At 54.1% G+C, this 14,483-nt stretch overlaps 1 protein-coding gene across 1 annotated transcript in view; it reads left to right on the top strand.

Moving 5' to 3' along the window:
* Window positions 1-14,483, top strand: part of LOC144729966 (receptor-type tyrosine-protein phosphatase gamma-like) — a 455,918-nt gene that overhangs the window by 407,561 nt on the left and 33,874 nt on the right. The window contains exons 18-20 of the mRNA XM_078610395.1: window positions 3,332-3,460; window positions 12,054-12,241; window positions 13,114-13,206. Coding sequence (XP_078466521.1) covers window positions 3,332-3,460; window positions 12,054-12,241; window positions 13,114-13,206 — 410 coding nt within the window. The remainder of the gene's footprint in view (window positions 1-3,331; window positions 3,461-12,053; window positions 12,242-13,113; window positions 13,207-14,483) is intronic.

Below are 14,483 nucleotides of genomic sequence, written 5' to 3' on the forward strand. Positions count from 1 at the left end.
ATCATCACGGTTGAAATTATGTCTGTGTTTGTATATTTGTATGGCTTCGTGTACAAACCTTTGATGGTAGCCGGGAGGTTTGCAGAGAACCTTGGTCTCGGAAAAGACAATTTCATGAGAGCCCACCGAGTTGTAGCAATGATCGGCAACGGCAGAAGAATCAGTTCTGCCGTGTTTCAGATCTGACTTGTGCTCGCGGACACGATCAGAAACATGACGTTTCGTTTCTCCAATGTAGCAATCACCACAAATGCAACTCAATTTGTAGACTCCAGGATACTGTAAGTCAGGAACGACATCCTTCACAGATGGAATCAGATCACGGATTTTATGCACTGTACTGAATCGGACTTGGATCTTATGTTTGTTTAGAATTTTGGAGATCTTTTTGGTCACGCCTGCTATGTATGGTAACGTGATGGTTTTGGTCGGAGTTTCATGTGGCTGTTTCTGTGTGGTGGGAGAGACAGCTTGGCGGATAGTACGGTCAGAGTATCCGTTCATCCTGAGGGTCCGATGTACATGTCTTAATTCACCGGTCAGGTGGTGTTTGTCAGAAATGCCATGGGCTCTGTGGTATAGCATTTTGATGAGAGAATTATTTTGAGATGGGTGGTGGTGGGAATCCGGTTTCAAGTAGGAATCTGTGTGGGTGGCTTTCCTGTAGACAGAATGTCCCAAGGATCCGTCAGGCCTCCTCTCAAACAGAATATCCAAGAATGGTAGTTTACCGTCTGTTTACACATTTACAATTTGAGTACGACGTTTCGCTGGTAATTGCATCCAGCATCATCGGGCAATTCGCCAGAATGGTGAGGCTCTGCTGTGTCTCCCGTTCTTATATAGAGCAGCAGCAGGGTGACGTCATCATTAACTCATTAACTCATCAGGTGCAAAGATTCAAGGGGGGAGTGATTGTAATTATATACTAGATTAGTAATCAGGCTATTGTTGCGATGCGAGTTGTAGATTAGTAATCATTTGGAATGTGTTTTATTGTGATTATGCTACATTAGTAATCAGTTAATGTTTGTTTCCCTTATAAGGAATTGTAATGTATCTTATTTAATAATACGCTTCCAGGCCGCACTAAGCCTGTAGCTGTCTGAGCGATTAAAGTTATTTCTGTTTCTCTCAATTTCAATCGATTCTCTAATTAGTCTTTGCCAGTAGTAACTAGTTTTACACAACACTTCCACGTTGTCAACAGGGACACTCAATTGATTTTGACAACGTGGAAGTGTTGTGTAAAACTAGTTACTACTGGCAAAGACTAATTAGAGAATCGATTGAAATTGAGAGAAACAGAAATAACTTTAATCGCTCAGACAGCTACAGGCTTAGTGCGGCCTGGAAGCGTATTATTAAATAAGATACATTACAATTCCTTATAAGGGAAACAAACATTAACTGATTACTAATGTAGCATAATCACAATAAAACACATTCCAAATGATTACTAATCTACAACTCGCATCGTAACAATAGCCTGATTACTAATCTAGTATATAATTACAATCACTCCCTCCTTGAATCTTTGCACCTGATGAGTTAATGAGTTAATGATGACGTCACCCTGCTGCTGCTCTATATAAAAACGGGAGAAACAGCAGCGCCTCACCATTCTGGCGAATTGCCCGATGATGCTGGATGCAATTACCAGCGAAACGTCGTACTCAAATTGTAAATGTTGTGGCTTCAACACACCGGTGGGCTAAAGCAGTGAACTATTTGTCTTTTGTCAACGTGACACATTTTTTACTGATTGGCCGTGTCGGGTGGTGGAGGGTTACGACACATTTATAAATAACGCGATCTAAACCCAAAAACGTTGATTATGAGTTTACCGTCTTTCTCCACTTCCATGGTGAATCTGATGGATGGGTGTCTAGAATTGATGTGGTCCAAGAAGTGGTTCAATGCTGGGAGGCCATGTGGCCAGATGACGAAAGTGTCATCCACATACCTCTTCCACAGGGAAGGACGCAGGGTGGATGTCTGGATGGCGTCTGATTCAAACTTTTCCATGAACATGTTGGCTATAACTGGTGACAAAGGGGAGCCCATAGGGGTACCCTCATTCTGTTTGTAGAAGGTGCCATTCCAGGTAAAATATGTGTTGGTGAGGCAATGCCTAACCAGCGCAGGTGCATCAGAATTCAATCCATGTTGGACTAAGTCCTCAATTATTGTTAGGGTGTCCGGTACTGGGACTTTGGTAAACGTCGTGATCTTTGTTTTATTTTATTTTATTTTCATTAATTTTGATGTTTTACCTACGTGACTTTACCGAAAAAACCTAAGAATATGTCATACTCTAATTGTAAATGTTGTGGGTTTACTCTCCAACACAGCGGTGTGCTAAACTAATAACGACTTGGCATGTTCTGTTGACGTGACAAACCTTACTAATTGTCTGTGCCGAGTGTCGGTGGATTTAACGACACATTTATATTTACGCGATCTAACTCAAAAACCTCTATTATGGATAATATTGGTCGTGAAAGCCTACGTGTTAAACCAAAATGCAGCAAGTTGGCACAGTAGGGGGTACAGCTGCTGCATCTGCCAGTCATCTCAGTCAGCCAACCCATGGCACCTGGGTCTGTCCCGTGACCTGTTAGCGAGCCTTCAACACTTCAAGTGTCCTCAAAGTGCACCCGTCCTGGAACATAAGCCGTGGTGACATCACCGTCACTTAGTGGTGAATGGCTGGTATTGGTATTGGTACATACCTAGGTGTGTACGTACCTCTGTCTGCATACACATACGTATGTACATAGGTGTGTATGTACCTTGATATGTGTATGTACCTCGGTGTGTGTACGTACATCTATATGCAATGGAGGTTACTTGGCCTCAAATGAACATCATCACTGGAAATGCACAGGCGGCCGGGCATGCGTGGTGCTGGCCACTCGCCCCTTTGTGCGCCTTGCCGGCCTTCGTATTAAACTATTAAAATGAAAAAGATTTAACTTTTATTTTTATTTTACCAGGTAAGGCCCCACTGAGCTGTGTAGCTATTTTCAGGAGCGACCTGGGCAAATGATAGCTCAACGCAGTGGCTCATCATCACGTGTAAATGTATAGCAGCCAAACACTCTAAACACGTGATGTTGATTCTAAATGCGGAGGGAGAAAAATTCCACGTGACCATGGGGGGAGAGACATGCAAACTCAAAACACACGGGCGTCACGGTCGGGATCGAACCCATAACCTGCCGTATACCAGGCGAGGTAGTTAACATCTCGGCACTCACTAACAGCACTTGCCCCAACAGCGTTAAAGGATAGACAGAGGGAGGATCTTTGTGTTTGTGTGCTTCAGGCGGAGAAGTACTGGCCGGCGGAGGGCAGCGAGGAATACGGCTCCGTGCTGGTCACCCTCAAGTCGTCGCGTGCGCGAGCCTTCTACACCGCACGCCGTTTCCACATCCGCAACACCAAGTTCAAGAAGGCACGGCCAACGCAGCTGTCGGAGTGTGCAGGCGGTGCAATCGCACCGGGCACCAACCCCCACCCCCCCCCCCTTGCTGGCTGGGGTTGCCCAGACACCAGGCTGGCTATGGGGGTGGGGGGCACACCAATGGGAATGGGAAAGTGGTAGAGGGGTCAATTTGATGTCTTGAACCCGGGGTCCGTGCCCAACTGTGCGACTGGCAGAGTGATCCGTAGGCTCACGTACAGAGACCCAGAGACCAGAGGTCGCAAACGGGTTTTGTTTCCTTACCCGTACCCGGCCGCACCAGTGTCGCAAATGGGTACCCGTACCCGGCCGGGTACATGTACCCTACCTGTACCCTACCCGAAATGAGTGACAAACGTTTACTCACCGGTGACTCACGGCCTACCTGTACCCGGCCCCGGCCGCACCAGGGTCGCAAACGGGTACCCGTACCCGTACCCGGCCGGGTACGGGTATCGGGTAGGGTACGGGTATCGGGTACCCGATTGCGACCTCTGCCAGAGACTCAGAGACTCGTGTCGGACCCAAAGGCTCACGCAGGACCCAGTGGTGTTGCTTTCGGAGTGTGCAAGCGGTGAGATTGCACTGGGGCCCCATCAGCCGCAGGGGCCCAGGCACCGGGAATACGAAGAGCCGGGGGGGGGGGGGCAAATTATACAAGGGCTGCCCCCCCTATAAATATTTTACACCGGGGTCTATGCCAGCCACACTATGCTACTGCTGATGATGCTTATTGTGATGGTCCCACTGGCGATGCCGATGATGCTTTGCATGTGTAGGGGTTATTACGGAGAGAAGGGCGGACAGAAAACACAGGGTGTCTGCACCCACACACGGGTGTCTACATCCACGTCCGCATCCGTTAACCACTGGGGGGCCATGGGGGCTCTGTGATCCCCCATAACCCCGCCCCTCGGAGGGAATTCCTATAAAAGGCGGGGAGCCAGAGAGCTCGGGGCCAGAGTGGAAGAAGCTTACAAGTGAAGTCTGAAGACCGCCAGAATAGGCCCTGGGACTCCCCTGTCTCGCTGCCCTTGTCAGGGCCGAGCTGGGCAAGCCAGCAAACGCAGCCCCAAGAGCTTCCGGACCTCTGCTCTTGTAAGAGCAAGGCCGGCTTAGCTGGGTGCCGGGATCCGTGCTTTACCAGGGCCGGATCAGACAGCCTCCCGTAGCACTATTAGAGGAGGACTGGCAACAGGACAGGGGAATTAGTGCTAGGGGTGTTTTCCCATCTAGTACAGGTGAAGGGGCCGTTACCCCTTCAAGTATTGTACTGTCCTTGAGTTTAATAAAAGAGTGTTCCTCGACTCCGTCGTCAGCCTCCCTGGAACTCACTACATCTGGCGTCAGAAGTGGTCGAAAGAATGGATACGAGACGGACAACTCGTACCCAAGACCCCGGAGAGGACGACAGCTTGGTAGAGGCGGTGCAAGATATCGCCGCCGACGTACCTGAGCAACCGCTGCCGACTCCACCACCTGCAGGGCAGTCGGAGAGAGCCGGGACGTCGGCTGATGAGTTGGCATTGGCCCACTCGCGACTGGCGGAGCTCCTGTATGCAGCGGACATCACGCTTGAGCAGATAACTCGCCTGGGGCCGGGGGGAGCGGCGCAGCGTGAAGACGGACAGCGCCCGCCAGAAACTCCCGCCTTTGCGATGGGCCGGAGGCTTGAACTTCCCGCCACAGGTACAGTAGGAGCCGAGGGAGGGGCCCCAGCACGTCACGCGGGCGGCGGGGCCCAACCAGCAAGCACCACGTCATCGGCGGGGGCGTGTCGCAGTGGCTACCTATCAGCGGTCGCCGGGTCATCAACAGCGGACAACTGCACCGACCAAGCCGAAACCAGCGCATCACCAACGGCGCGACCTCCATTAGGGTTTGCCATTGCTCCCCATACAGTCCATGGAGACAGTACACGAGCTGGGCGATCGTCGGAGATGGAGCCGACATTTCAGCAATGCCTGCCGGCCCTGCAGGAGTTCGTATCGAGCGGCGGCGACTGGGGTGGGTTTCAACGCCGTTTCCTCGCCCACCAAGAGATGGCTGGGTGGACGGACAACGAGGCGCTGCGTGCTTTTCCGGCGATGCTGGATAGCGACGCCCTTGGCACCCTCACCGCTGCACCCAGGTCGGAACGCTCCACACTTCGGTCGGCGCTGCAAGTGCTGGCCACGGTTTATGGACCGCCTTCCGATTGTCGCCAGCTTTTCTATGAGCGGCAGAGGGGCGACAAGGAGTCACCACTCGCATACCGCACGACCCTGTTGGCGTTGGCGAAGGCGGCCTTCCCGCGTATGGACGAGGAAGGGGTGGATGCGATGGTGGCCGAAAAAATTTTGCTGTTGGCCGACGACTTGAACTTCGTCATCCTGGCACAGGATGATGCGGACATGTCTTCATTGCGGGCTGCAAGGCACATTCATGCCAACCTGATTTCCCAACGGAGGAAGGCCAACAAGGCAGCTGCGGGACACACCGTGGCGGCAACCACCTCCGAATCCGAGGGGGTCTTCGCTGCGGGCCGTTCTGCGGGATGGCGGTCTGACGGGCGACCGGCTTGGGACGCACCGAGCCACCGAGAGCAGCCCAAGTCTTCTGGAGCACTCGTCGTGTGCTACAACTGTGGTCTCCGGGGCCACGTGGCTTCGGGATGCCGGGCTCCTCGACAGCGCAGAGCAAGAACTGGGGCTGAGGACGGCCCTCTTCAAAAGCCTCCACAACATCCTCCGGCAAGTCGTGGCACCCCACATGTTCGGCCTGCATGCACACCCACTTCTTTCTCACATGCTCCGACACACGATTCTCGGGGTTCGGGTGCTGGTGCGTCGGGTCGTGGCTTGATGGGGAGGGCACTCCAACCGGGCCAATGGTCCGAGTTGGCTCACCGTGTTGTGGCTGCGTCGGCGGGGTCGTCCGTTGTCACGGGGCACATTGATGGGGTGGAAGTACGGGTATTGATCGACACGGGAGCATCGGCGACTATCATTTCCGATTTAATTTATAATATCCTGCCCGTTCAAAGTCGGCCGTTGCTCCCCGTCGACATACCGTGTTACGCTGCAAACGGGGGCCCGTTAGGTATCGTCGGCCAAATTCGAGCACAAATTTCTATTGGGGACATTAAATTATCTGGGCCGGTGTTGGTCTCCTCCTCTCTGGCAATTCCGTGCCTGTTGGGGACAGACTTTTTGGCCAAAATGCCTGTCAAAATTTTAATTGACCAGGGATGCATCGAACTTCCATCGGGCCGACGTATAATGTTCTTGCCCTCCACCCCTGCCTTGCGTACAGCCTGTGCAACGGTACAGGCGCTCGTTGCTCGAACGGTGCGCGTACCCCCGGGGGCACAGATGCTCGTGCCCCTGCGGTTGCGTCGACCGTTCGCTAAAGGGGTCTTAGACCAGAGCATTTTGCTGGGGCCGTCTAGGGCCGGGGTAAATGGGCCAGATTTGGTGACGGCCCAGACAATTGTTAAAGGGGATTAGGACCCGTTTATGGCGGTCCTCAATGTCGGGACACGGACGGCGGTGGTTCCCAGGGAACCGTGTTCGCACATGCGATTCCGGTACCTGCGGAAACGCTGATCATTGGCCAGGTGGCCACCGCTTCTCAGCCGCAACTGCAGTCAGACCATGACGAGGGTTGGCTGGAGGCGCTTTGTGCTGAGACACCTGACCTATCTGACTCACAACGTGCTAAATTGAGTACCCTTTTGCGAGAATTTTCCGACGTCTTTAGTAAGCACAAATATGATATCGGATGTACGAAATTGCTGCGCCACCATATTGACACCGGTGACAACGCTCCTATCCGCCAAAATCCTTTTCGGTTAAGTCCCGCCGAAAAGGATCATGTCAAATCGGCTGTAGATGACATGCTGGCTTCTGACATTATTTCTCCCACAACCAGCCCTTGGGGTGCACCCATAGTGTTGGTTAAAAAGCAGGATGGGTCCCTAAGGTTCTGCGTTGATTTTCGGCGTTTGAATAAAATATCGGTGGCCGATGCTTAGCCGCTTCCTCGAATGGACGAATCTCTGAATGCCCTGGCTGGATCACGATTCTTCTCCACCTTGGATTTGCTGTCAGGGTTTTGGCAACTTCCTTTGGATGACGAATCAAAGCCCAAAACGGCTTTTCGAAAGCCGCACGGCCTCTTCCAATTCAATCGTTTGCCTATGGGGCTCCACTCAGCTCCCGCAACGTTCCAGCGCCTAATGGAATTGGTTCTCGCTGGCTTGCAATGGGAGGTCTGTTTGATTTACCTAGACGACGTGATCGTATTTAGTAGGACATCGCGAGGAACATCTTGATAGGCTTCGGGCCATTTTTCTCAAAATGCGCGCAGCTAATTTGAAATTTTTACCGCAAAAGTGCCATTTGCTCCGCGAATCTGTGAGATATTTGGGTCACATCGTCGGACGGTCAGGTATCTCAACCGATCCCGCCAAAACGCGTTGTGTCAGCTCCTGGCCGACTCCCACCTCGCTGGGGGAGGTTAGGAGCTTCATCGGTTTTGCTTCATATTACTGGCGGTTTGTCGCGGAGTTCGCTTCCATCGCTAAGCCGTTACATGCCTTAACGGTGAAGGGGGTGAAATTTCATTGGGGGCCGGAAGAGGAGGCCGCCTTTAACTCTCTTCGTGATGCCTTGGTGAGGGCCCCGCCGTTGAGTTACCCCGATTTTTCTCTACTTTTCGTGCTCGACACTGACGCGAGCAGCACAGGGATTGGGGGCGTGCTTTCCCAAGTTGTTGGTGGCGTGGAGCGCGTTGTGGCTTACGGTAGTAGAGTATTGTTTCCTGCCGAGCAAAGATACTGCGTCAACCGCCGTGAACTGTTGGCTATTGTTTTCTTTATTCAACAGTACCGGCCATATCTGTATGGCCGGCATTTCACCGTCCATACAGATCATGCGGCATTGCAGTATGCCCTGCGTATTCACCAGCCATTGGGGCAGTTGTCCCGATGGCTGGAGATCATTCAGGATTTCGAAACAACATATCGCAAGGGGATTCGCCACACTAATGCCGATGCCCTGTCGCGCCTGCCGGCCACTTCGGATTGCACTTGTTTCTTGGGCTCGGGGCGTTGCAAATTGGCGAGCGACGGCCAGGATCGGGTCCTTGCGGCCGCCGTTGAGGCTCCTTCGGGCGTTGGCCCTATTGATATGGGAGGGAAGGATTCCCTACTGGGCTTGTCAGGTGCGGAGTGGGGGCGCCTCCAAATGGAAGATACTTCCCTCCTGGCGCTACGGCGTCGCGCGGAAGGATCCGGTCAGGGGAAGTCGGGCGTTGACTCATGGGGGTTGTGCCAGGGCCTCCTCATGCATTGGGACGGGACGAGCCGCCGCCACAGGCTGGTGGTGCCTTCCACATTGAGGGGTAGGGCTGTATGGGCTGCTCATGAGCGGCTTCTGCACCTGGACACCCACAAAACCCTTGCCATGCTCCAGCTTAATTTCTTTTGGCCGGGCATGGCAAGGGATGTGGACGATCTCTTGCAGTCTTGTACCCAGTGTGCTCAACGGAAGCCGCCAGCAAGGGGAGCCAGCCCACCGCTCCAGTCTATTTCGGTCTCCCGGGTTAATGAGCTGGTTGCTCTTGATATTTTGGGGCCGTTTCCCTCCACGCCTAGGGGTAATAAGTACCTACTGGTTGGCGTGGAATATTTCACGCGATGGCCTATGGCTTGGCCCCTCGCCAACCAGTCGGCAGCAGCCGTTGCGGAGGCTTTTGTCCAGGGCTATGTCCTCGACAAGGGCGCTCTGGAACGGTTGTTGACCGATCAGGGAAAGAACTTCACTAGTTCCCTTTTACACGAGGTGTGTGAGCTTCTCGGTACGAAGAAAATTTGTACTTCCCCTTACCACCCACAAACGGATGGGATGGTAGAACGCCTGCATAGGACTATTACATCCATGCTATCACACCAGGTATCTGAGTCCCAAACTGATTGGGACCTTCAGATCCCGGGAGTTCTGGCAGCTTACAGGATGGCTCCTCACGCGGCGACCGGATTCTCGCCATTTTTTTTAATGTATGGCCGCGAAGTTGACCCGCCTGTCGCGGCCCAGCTGAAAATTTCCACTCCACACGCTAAGTCCAAATTGGCTGACCATGTTAAATTTAATATCCTCAAGTTGGCTGAGGCGCGGGAGGCGGCTATTCAAAACTCTGACTCTCGCCAGAAGGCGAATGAAAGGTTGCGATTGCACCGGTCACACACGCACGAATGGCACCCGGGCGACAGAGCGTGGCTACACTGTCCCCAGGTGCCATTGGCTACCTCGTCTAAACTGTTGCGACCATGGAGAGGCCCTGTGGGAATTGTGCAGGTTGTGCGACCCCAATGTGTTCGCATTAAATGGGGGAAGCGTCGGTGGTTCGTCCACCCTTCACGGTTGAAGCCGTTCTTTGCGCCACATGCTTCCTCTCACAACTGTGGCCGAACATGTGGGGGGTCCACTGACTCCTGGAGGGCGGGTTCACCACCAGCCTCTGATCCGCTGCTAACTGTTCCGCCTTCAGGGGTCCAAGGATTAACGCCGTCTCGGCCGCCAGCCTCCCCCGAGGGGGTCGGCGCAGGCTCGTCCGAGAAGCCGGAGGGCCGTGCGCCTGAACTGTCAACACCCGCCGCCGGCCCGACCGGGTTGGGCCCTTGTGACGGGCCCGCTGCACGGACACGTGCCAAAACGCGCCGGTTGTTGTGAATTGCTTCCCGCGTGTGTTCCGCTGCCGTGGGGTCTCGCTCACCTTTTTTTTTTTGGGGGGGGGGAATCAAACTCTGTACATATGTTTGCATGTTGGGGCTGGGGTATTTATAGGGGACCGTCGGTTGTTTGTTACTCTTGTTATTGTTACGGGGCACACGCATGTTGACTGTGTTAAGTCTTTATTGTTGGTTTTTGAGGGGTTTTGTTGCAGCCGGGACGGCTGCGGGCTGTACAGGGGGGGTGATGTAGGGGTTATTACGGAGAGAAGGGCGGACAGAAAACACAGGGTGTCTGCACCCACACACGGGTGTCTACATCCACGTCCGCATCCGTTAACCACTGGGGGGCCATGGGGGCTCTGTGATCCCCCATAACCCCGCCCCTCGGAGGGAATTCCTATAAAAGGCGGGGAGCCAGAGAGCTCGGGGCCAGAGTGGAAGAAGCTTACCAGTGAAGTCTGAAGGCCGCCAGAATAGGCCCTGGGACTCCCCTGTCTCGCTGCCCTTGTCACGGCCGAGCTGGGCAAGCCAGCAAACGCAGCCCCAAGAGCTTCCGGACCTCTGCTCTTGTAAGAGCAAGGCCGGCTTAGCTGGGTGCCGGGATCCGTGCTTTACCAGGGCCGGATCAGACAGCCTCCCGTAGCACTATTAGAGGAGGACTCGGAACAGGACAGGGGAATTAGTGCTAGGGGTGTTTTCCCATCTAGTACGGGTGAATGGGCCGTTACTCCTTCAAGTATTGTACTGTCCTTGAGTTTAATAATAGAGTGTGCCTCAACTCTGTCGTCAGCCTCCCTGGAACTCACTACACATGTAAATTGGACACCGGGTTGAATGTGCACACAGACATGGACATGCGGCTGACTGTGATGATGACAATGACAATTCAACTTGTGTTTGTGTGTCTGCAACTGTGTGTGTGTGTGCGGTATTGTGTGTGTGTGTGTGTATGTTGGGGCAGTTGTGGAGAGAGTGGAGAGTTTTACATACTTGGGCAGTGTGCACATGACCGGCTCCGGTTTGACAGCAGAGGTCTCGCTCCAAATCAGCCGAGCAGCATTTTGTCATCGGCTGCGTAACACTGTGTGGAAGCTACCTGGTCTTCCCCTCTACATGAAGCTTCAGGTCTTCTCGGCCACGGTCATGCCCTCCCTTCTTTATCCTTGCGAAATGTGGACCCCCCTAATGGAACATCTTCGCTGGTTAGAAACATTTAGGCTGGCCTGACTACAATCCATCCGAGATGTAACCAGACTGGATTGTGTGAGGAGCTCACAAATCCTTGAAAGATCTGGACAAAGTCCCATCGGTGAGCTCCTCCGGCAGGCAAGGCTGCGTTGGCTGGGTCATGTAGCCCGCATGCCCGGCCACTCCATGCCTAAACAGCCGGATAGAGGGGGCTAAACGGGCGCGGCACGGGCTAGAGAAGAGATGGAGTGATGTGTTACAGGAGGATGTGGAGCTGAGTGGACTTGCCGATGACTGGTACCAGCGGTGTCAAGATCGGCCTCTGTGGAGGAGGCTCGTGAAGGACGCTACTGGGCAGTTGGAGGCAGTCGCCCTCCAACAACAACGTAGGGCGGAGGAGTGACGCTCACAACAACGAGCGGAGCGCCGGGTGGCTAAAGCACAGCAAGTTGGCACAGTAGGGGGCACAGGTGGTGCAACAGCCAGTCATCTCAGGCAACCCATGGCACTTGGGTCTGTCCCGTGACCTGGCAGCGGGAGGTCACGGGGCCTTTACGTGCACATAGCCTGGCACAAGTGCTGTGGTGACGTCACCACGACTTTGTGGCAAATGGTGGTTGTTGTCTTTTTGTGCGACTTTGCTTGTGTGCGTGCGTGTGTGGTGCCACATCGCCACCGCAGGGCTCCCAGCGGTGTCGCGTGCCGGAGCGCGTCGTGTGCCACTGGGCGTTCTCGGCGCGCCACGCCATGGAGGGCCCCCCAACCCCCCTGGGGGGCCCCTCCGTGGCTTGGCCCCTCCTGGCGTTCGTGCGCAAAGCGTCGGCCGGGACGCGCGCGCAGGGTGCCGGCCCGACACTCGTGCACTGCGGGTAAGTGCGTGCGTGTGTGCATGCGTGCGTGTGCACCATTTGCATGGGGAACATTGGCACAGCGGTTAGCGCTCAATGCTCCGAGTCCGGTAACCCGAGTTCGATTCCCGCTCACGGCAAATACCAGTGACAATTATCTGAACTGGTCCTTGGCCTCCGCGGTCGACTCGGCGTCAAATGAGTACCTGGTGCAGCGTATGAACGTCAGCACTGTGGAAACAAAGGTGGCAGGGCATGGTGCTGGCCACCCACCCCCTCGTGTACCGTGGCGGCCTTGATAGGTGCTGCTCGCTAATTGTACTTGTCTCACCAGTCCGTTAAGGCTACACGGGGGCTCTTTGTGTGCGTACCATGATCCATAACAGACACACGGCAGTTCACGTTCTCTGTGCAACATTTGGCAAAACCTTTCAACAAATCATAAAATCATTACTTGCCAAACATTCAAAACTTGACGGTGTGGTAAAGCATTTATGGGTTAACCAAAAATAATAAAAGTTTGCCCAGAGTGAACACGAGACGTGAGATGCGAATTACAAACCGAGAAGCAAACAAAGCACCCTCCGGTACACGAATAGCATTGCGCCCAGGATTAAAATAGCAGAGGCAATGATGAGGAAGAAGGGCACTGGCAGATTGCGCCATCACGCATGGGGCACCTTGTGTAATGCCCTCTCTGAGGTTCATAGTCATTGTCATGAACAGCAGCAGCAGCTCTATCCACTGCTGGGTGCAGGTGTTCCCACACCGTACACCGATGTGCCCGTCTCTCAGGAGACAGGAGGGTCGTCACGCCACAGCGAGTCGGGATGCAGGGGTCGGCGTGTGTAGGCACTTGACGTTCGCCCCCACTGACCTTTGGTCGCGTGCAGGGGACCCTCGCGCCCCTCCCTGCTGGAACTGTCCGTGTCCGCCGACCCCGTGACCCCTGCGGCCCCGCCGTCCAGCAACGCCCCCACCTCCGGGTACGCGACCTCCGACCCCTCCACCCCCATCCCTTGTTGACGCCTCCACTGGGCCGCCTCTACTGGGCCGCCTTGTGCGAGGCGTTAACTCCGTCATCGTAGCCCGCATCGCCGTCGGCCACGATCGACCCACCGCCGGATGAAGGGCTGCCCAAACCCTTAGTCATCGCTCGTCGTCCCGCGATGCAACAACGGTTGACTGTCACGTGCAGCCAACACACAAGGGCGCAAACCGGCTTTATCGCTCCATCTCTGCGACTGACGAGCTCCCGCGTGCGCACGTTCCCCCCCCACCTTTAGCCGCAGCTCTGTCTTTAGTCTCGCCCCGGCGATCGTGCGCAGGGCCTCGTGTCGGCCGCGAACGCAGCGATCGGGTTTTGTTTTTGCGCCTATGTTCGCCACGTGAGGGATTGTAATATAAACGTGTATACATATTCTCACAGGCGATTCTTTGTGTGTTTCGATGCCTGGGCCAGGAGCCGGCAGCATCGCTCAGTATGTATGCGCGTGGACAGAGGCGGCCCGGTGGCTCAGGGGTCAGACGCTGACCCCTCAGCTGAGTTCCTGGGTTCAAATCCGGATCTCAGCCGCTGCCCACCGTGATTAAACAATGGCTCCTTCCCCATCTCTCAAGCGTAGCGAGTCGATGCTCTAATGCCGGTCGCATGTGACTGCACAAAAAAAAAACCCATCACATTCAATTGGTTTTTCACTTAATTTGGATAAATTCCACCTCCGAGACACATAGAGACGGCGTGATTGGCAGGCGATGAACACTCTTTGCAGGTTATTAAAACGAACGTCCCCAGCGTGAGGGTCACGGGGCTCTGGTTTAAGTGGCTTCGGCAGCAGATCGGCGGTGTCGGCTTCGCTACGAAAGGGACAGCAACAGCAGCAGCGGCGGTAATGATAATAATAACTAGAAGATCAAGATGATAAAACAGTGCCAAAAAAAATAAAAATGCTGGGGTGCCACAGTAGCGAGATGTTAAATGCCTGGTATGCAGGACATCGTGGTGGGTTCGATCTCGACCCTGACGTTTCTATCTTTGGAGTTTGCACATCCTTCCCGTAGTCTTATGGATTTTTCTCTGGGTCCTCTGGCTTTTCCCTCCACATTTAGAATCACGCGTTTAGAGTATTTTGCTGTGATGAATATCCACGCGATAAGCCACTCCGTCGAGCTATTATGTGTGATGGCCAGGTCGCTTCTGAAAAAATAGCTACTGTGTAGCTCAGTGGGGCCTTACCTGGTAAAATATTGTGCCAAACCCGAA

The sequence above is a fragment of the Lampetra planeri genome, chromosome 34 (assembly GCF_965212315.1).
Source record: "Lampetra planeri chromosome 34, kcLamPlan1.2.h2, whole genome shotgun sequence".
Taxonomy (NCBI): domain Eukaryota; kingdom Metazoa; phylum Chordata; class Hyperoartia; order Petromyzontiformes; family Petromyzontidae; genus Lampetra; species Lampetra planeri.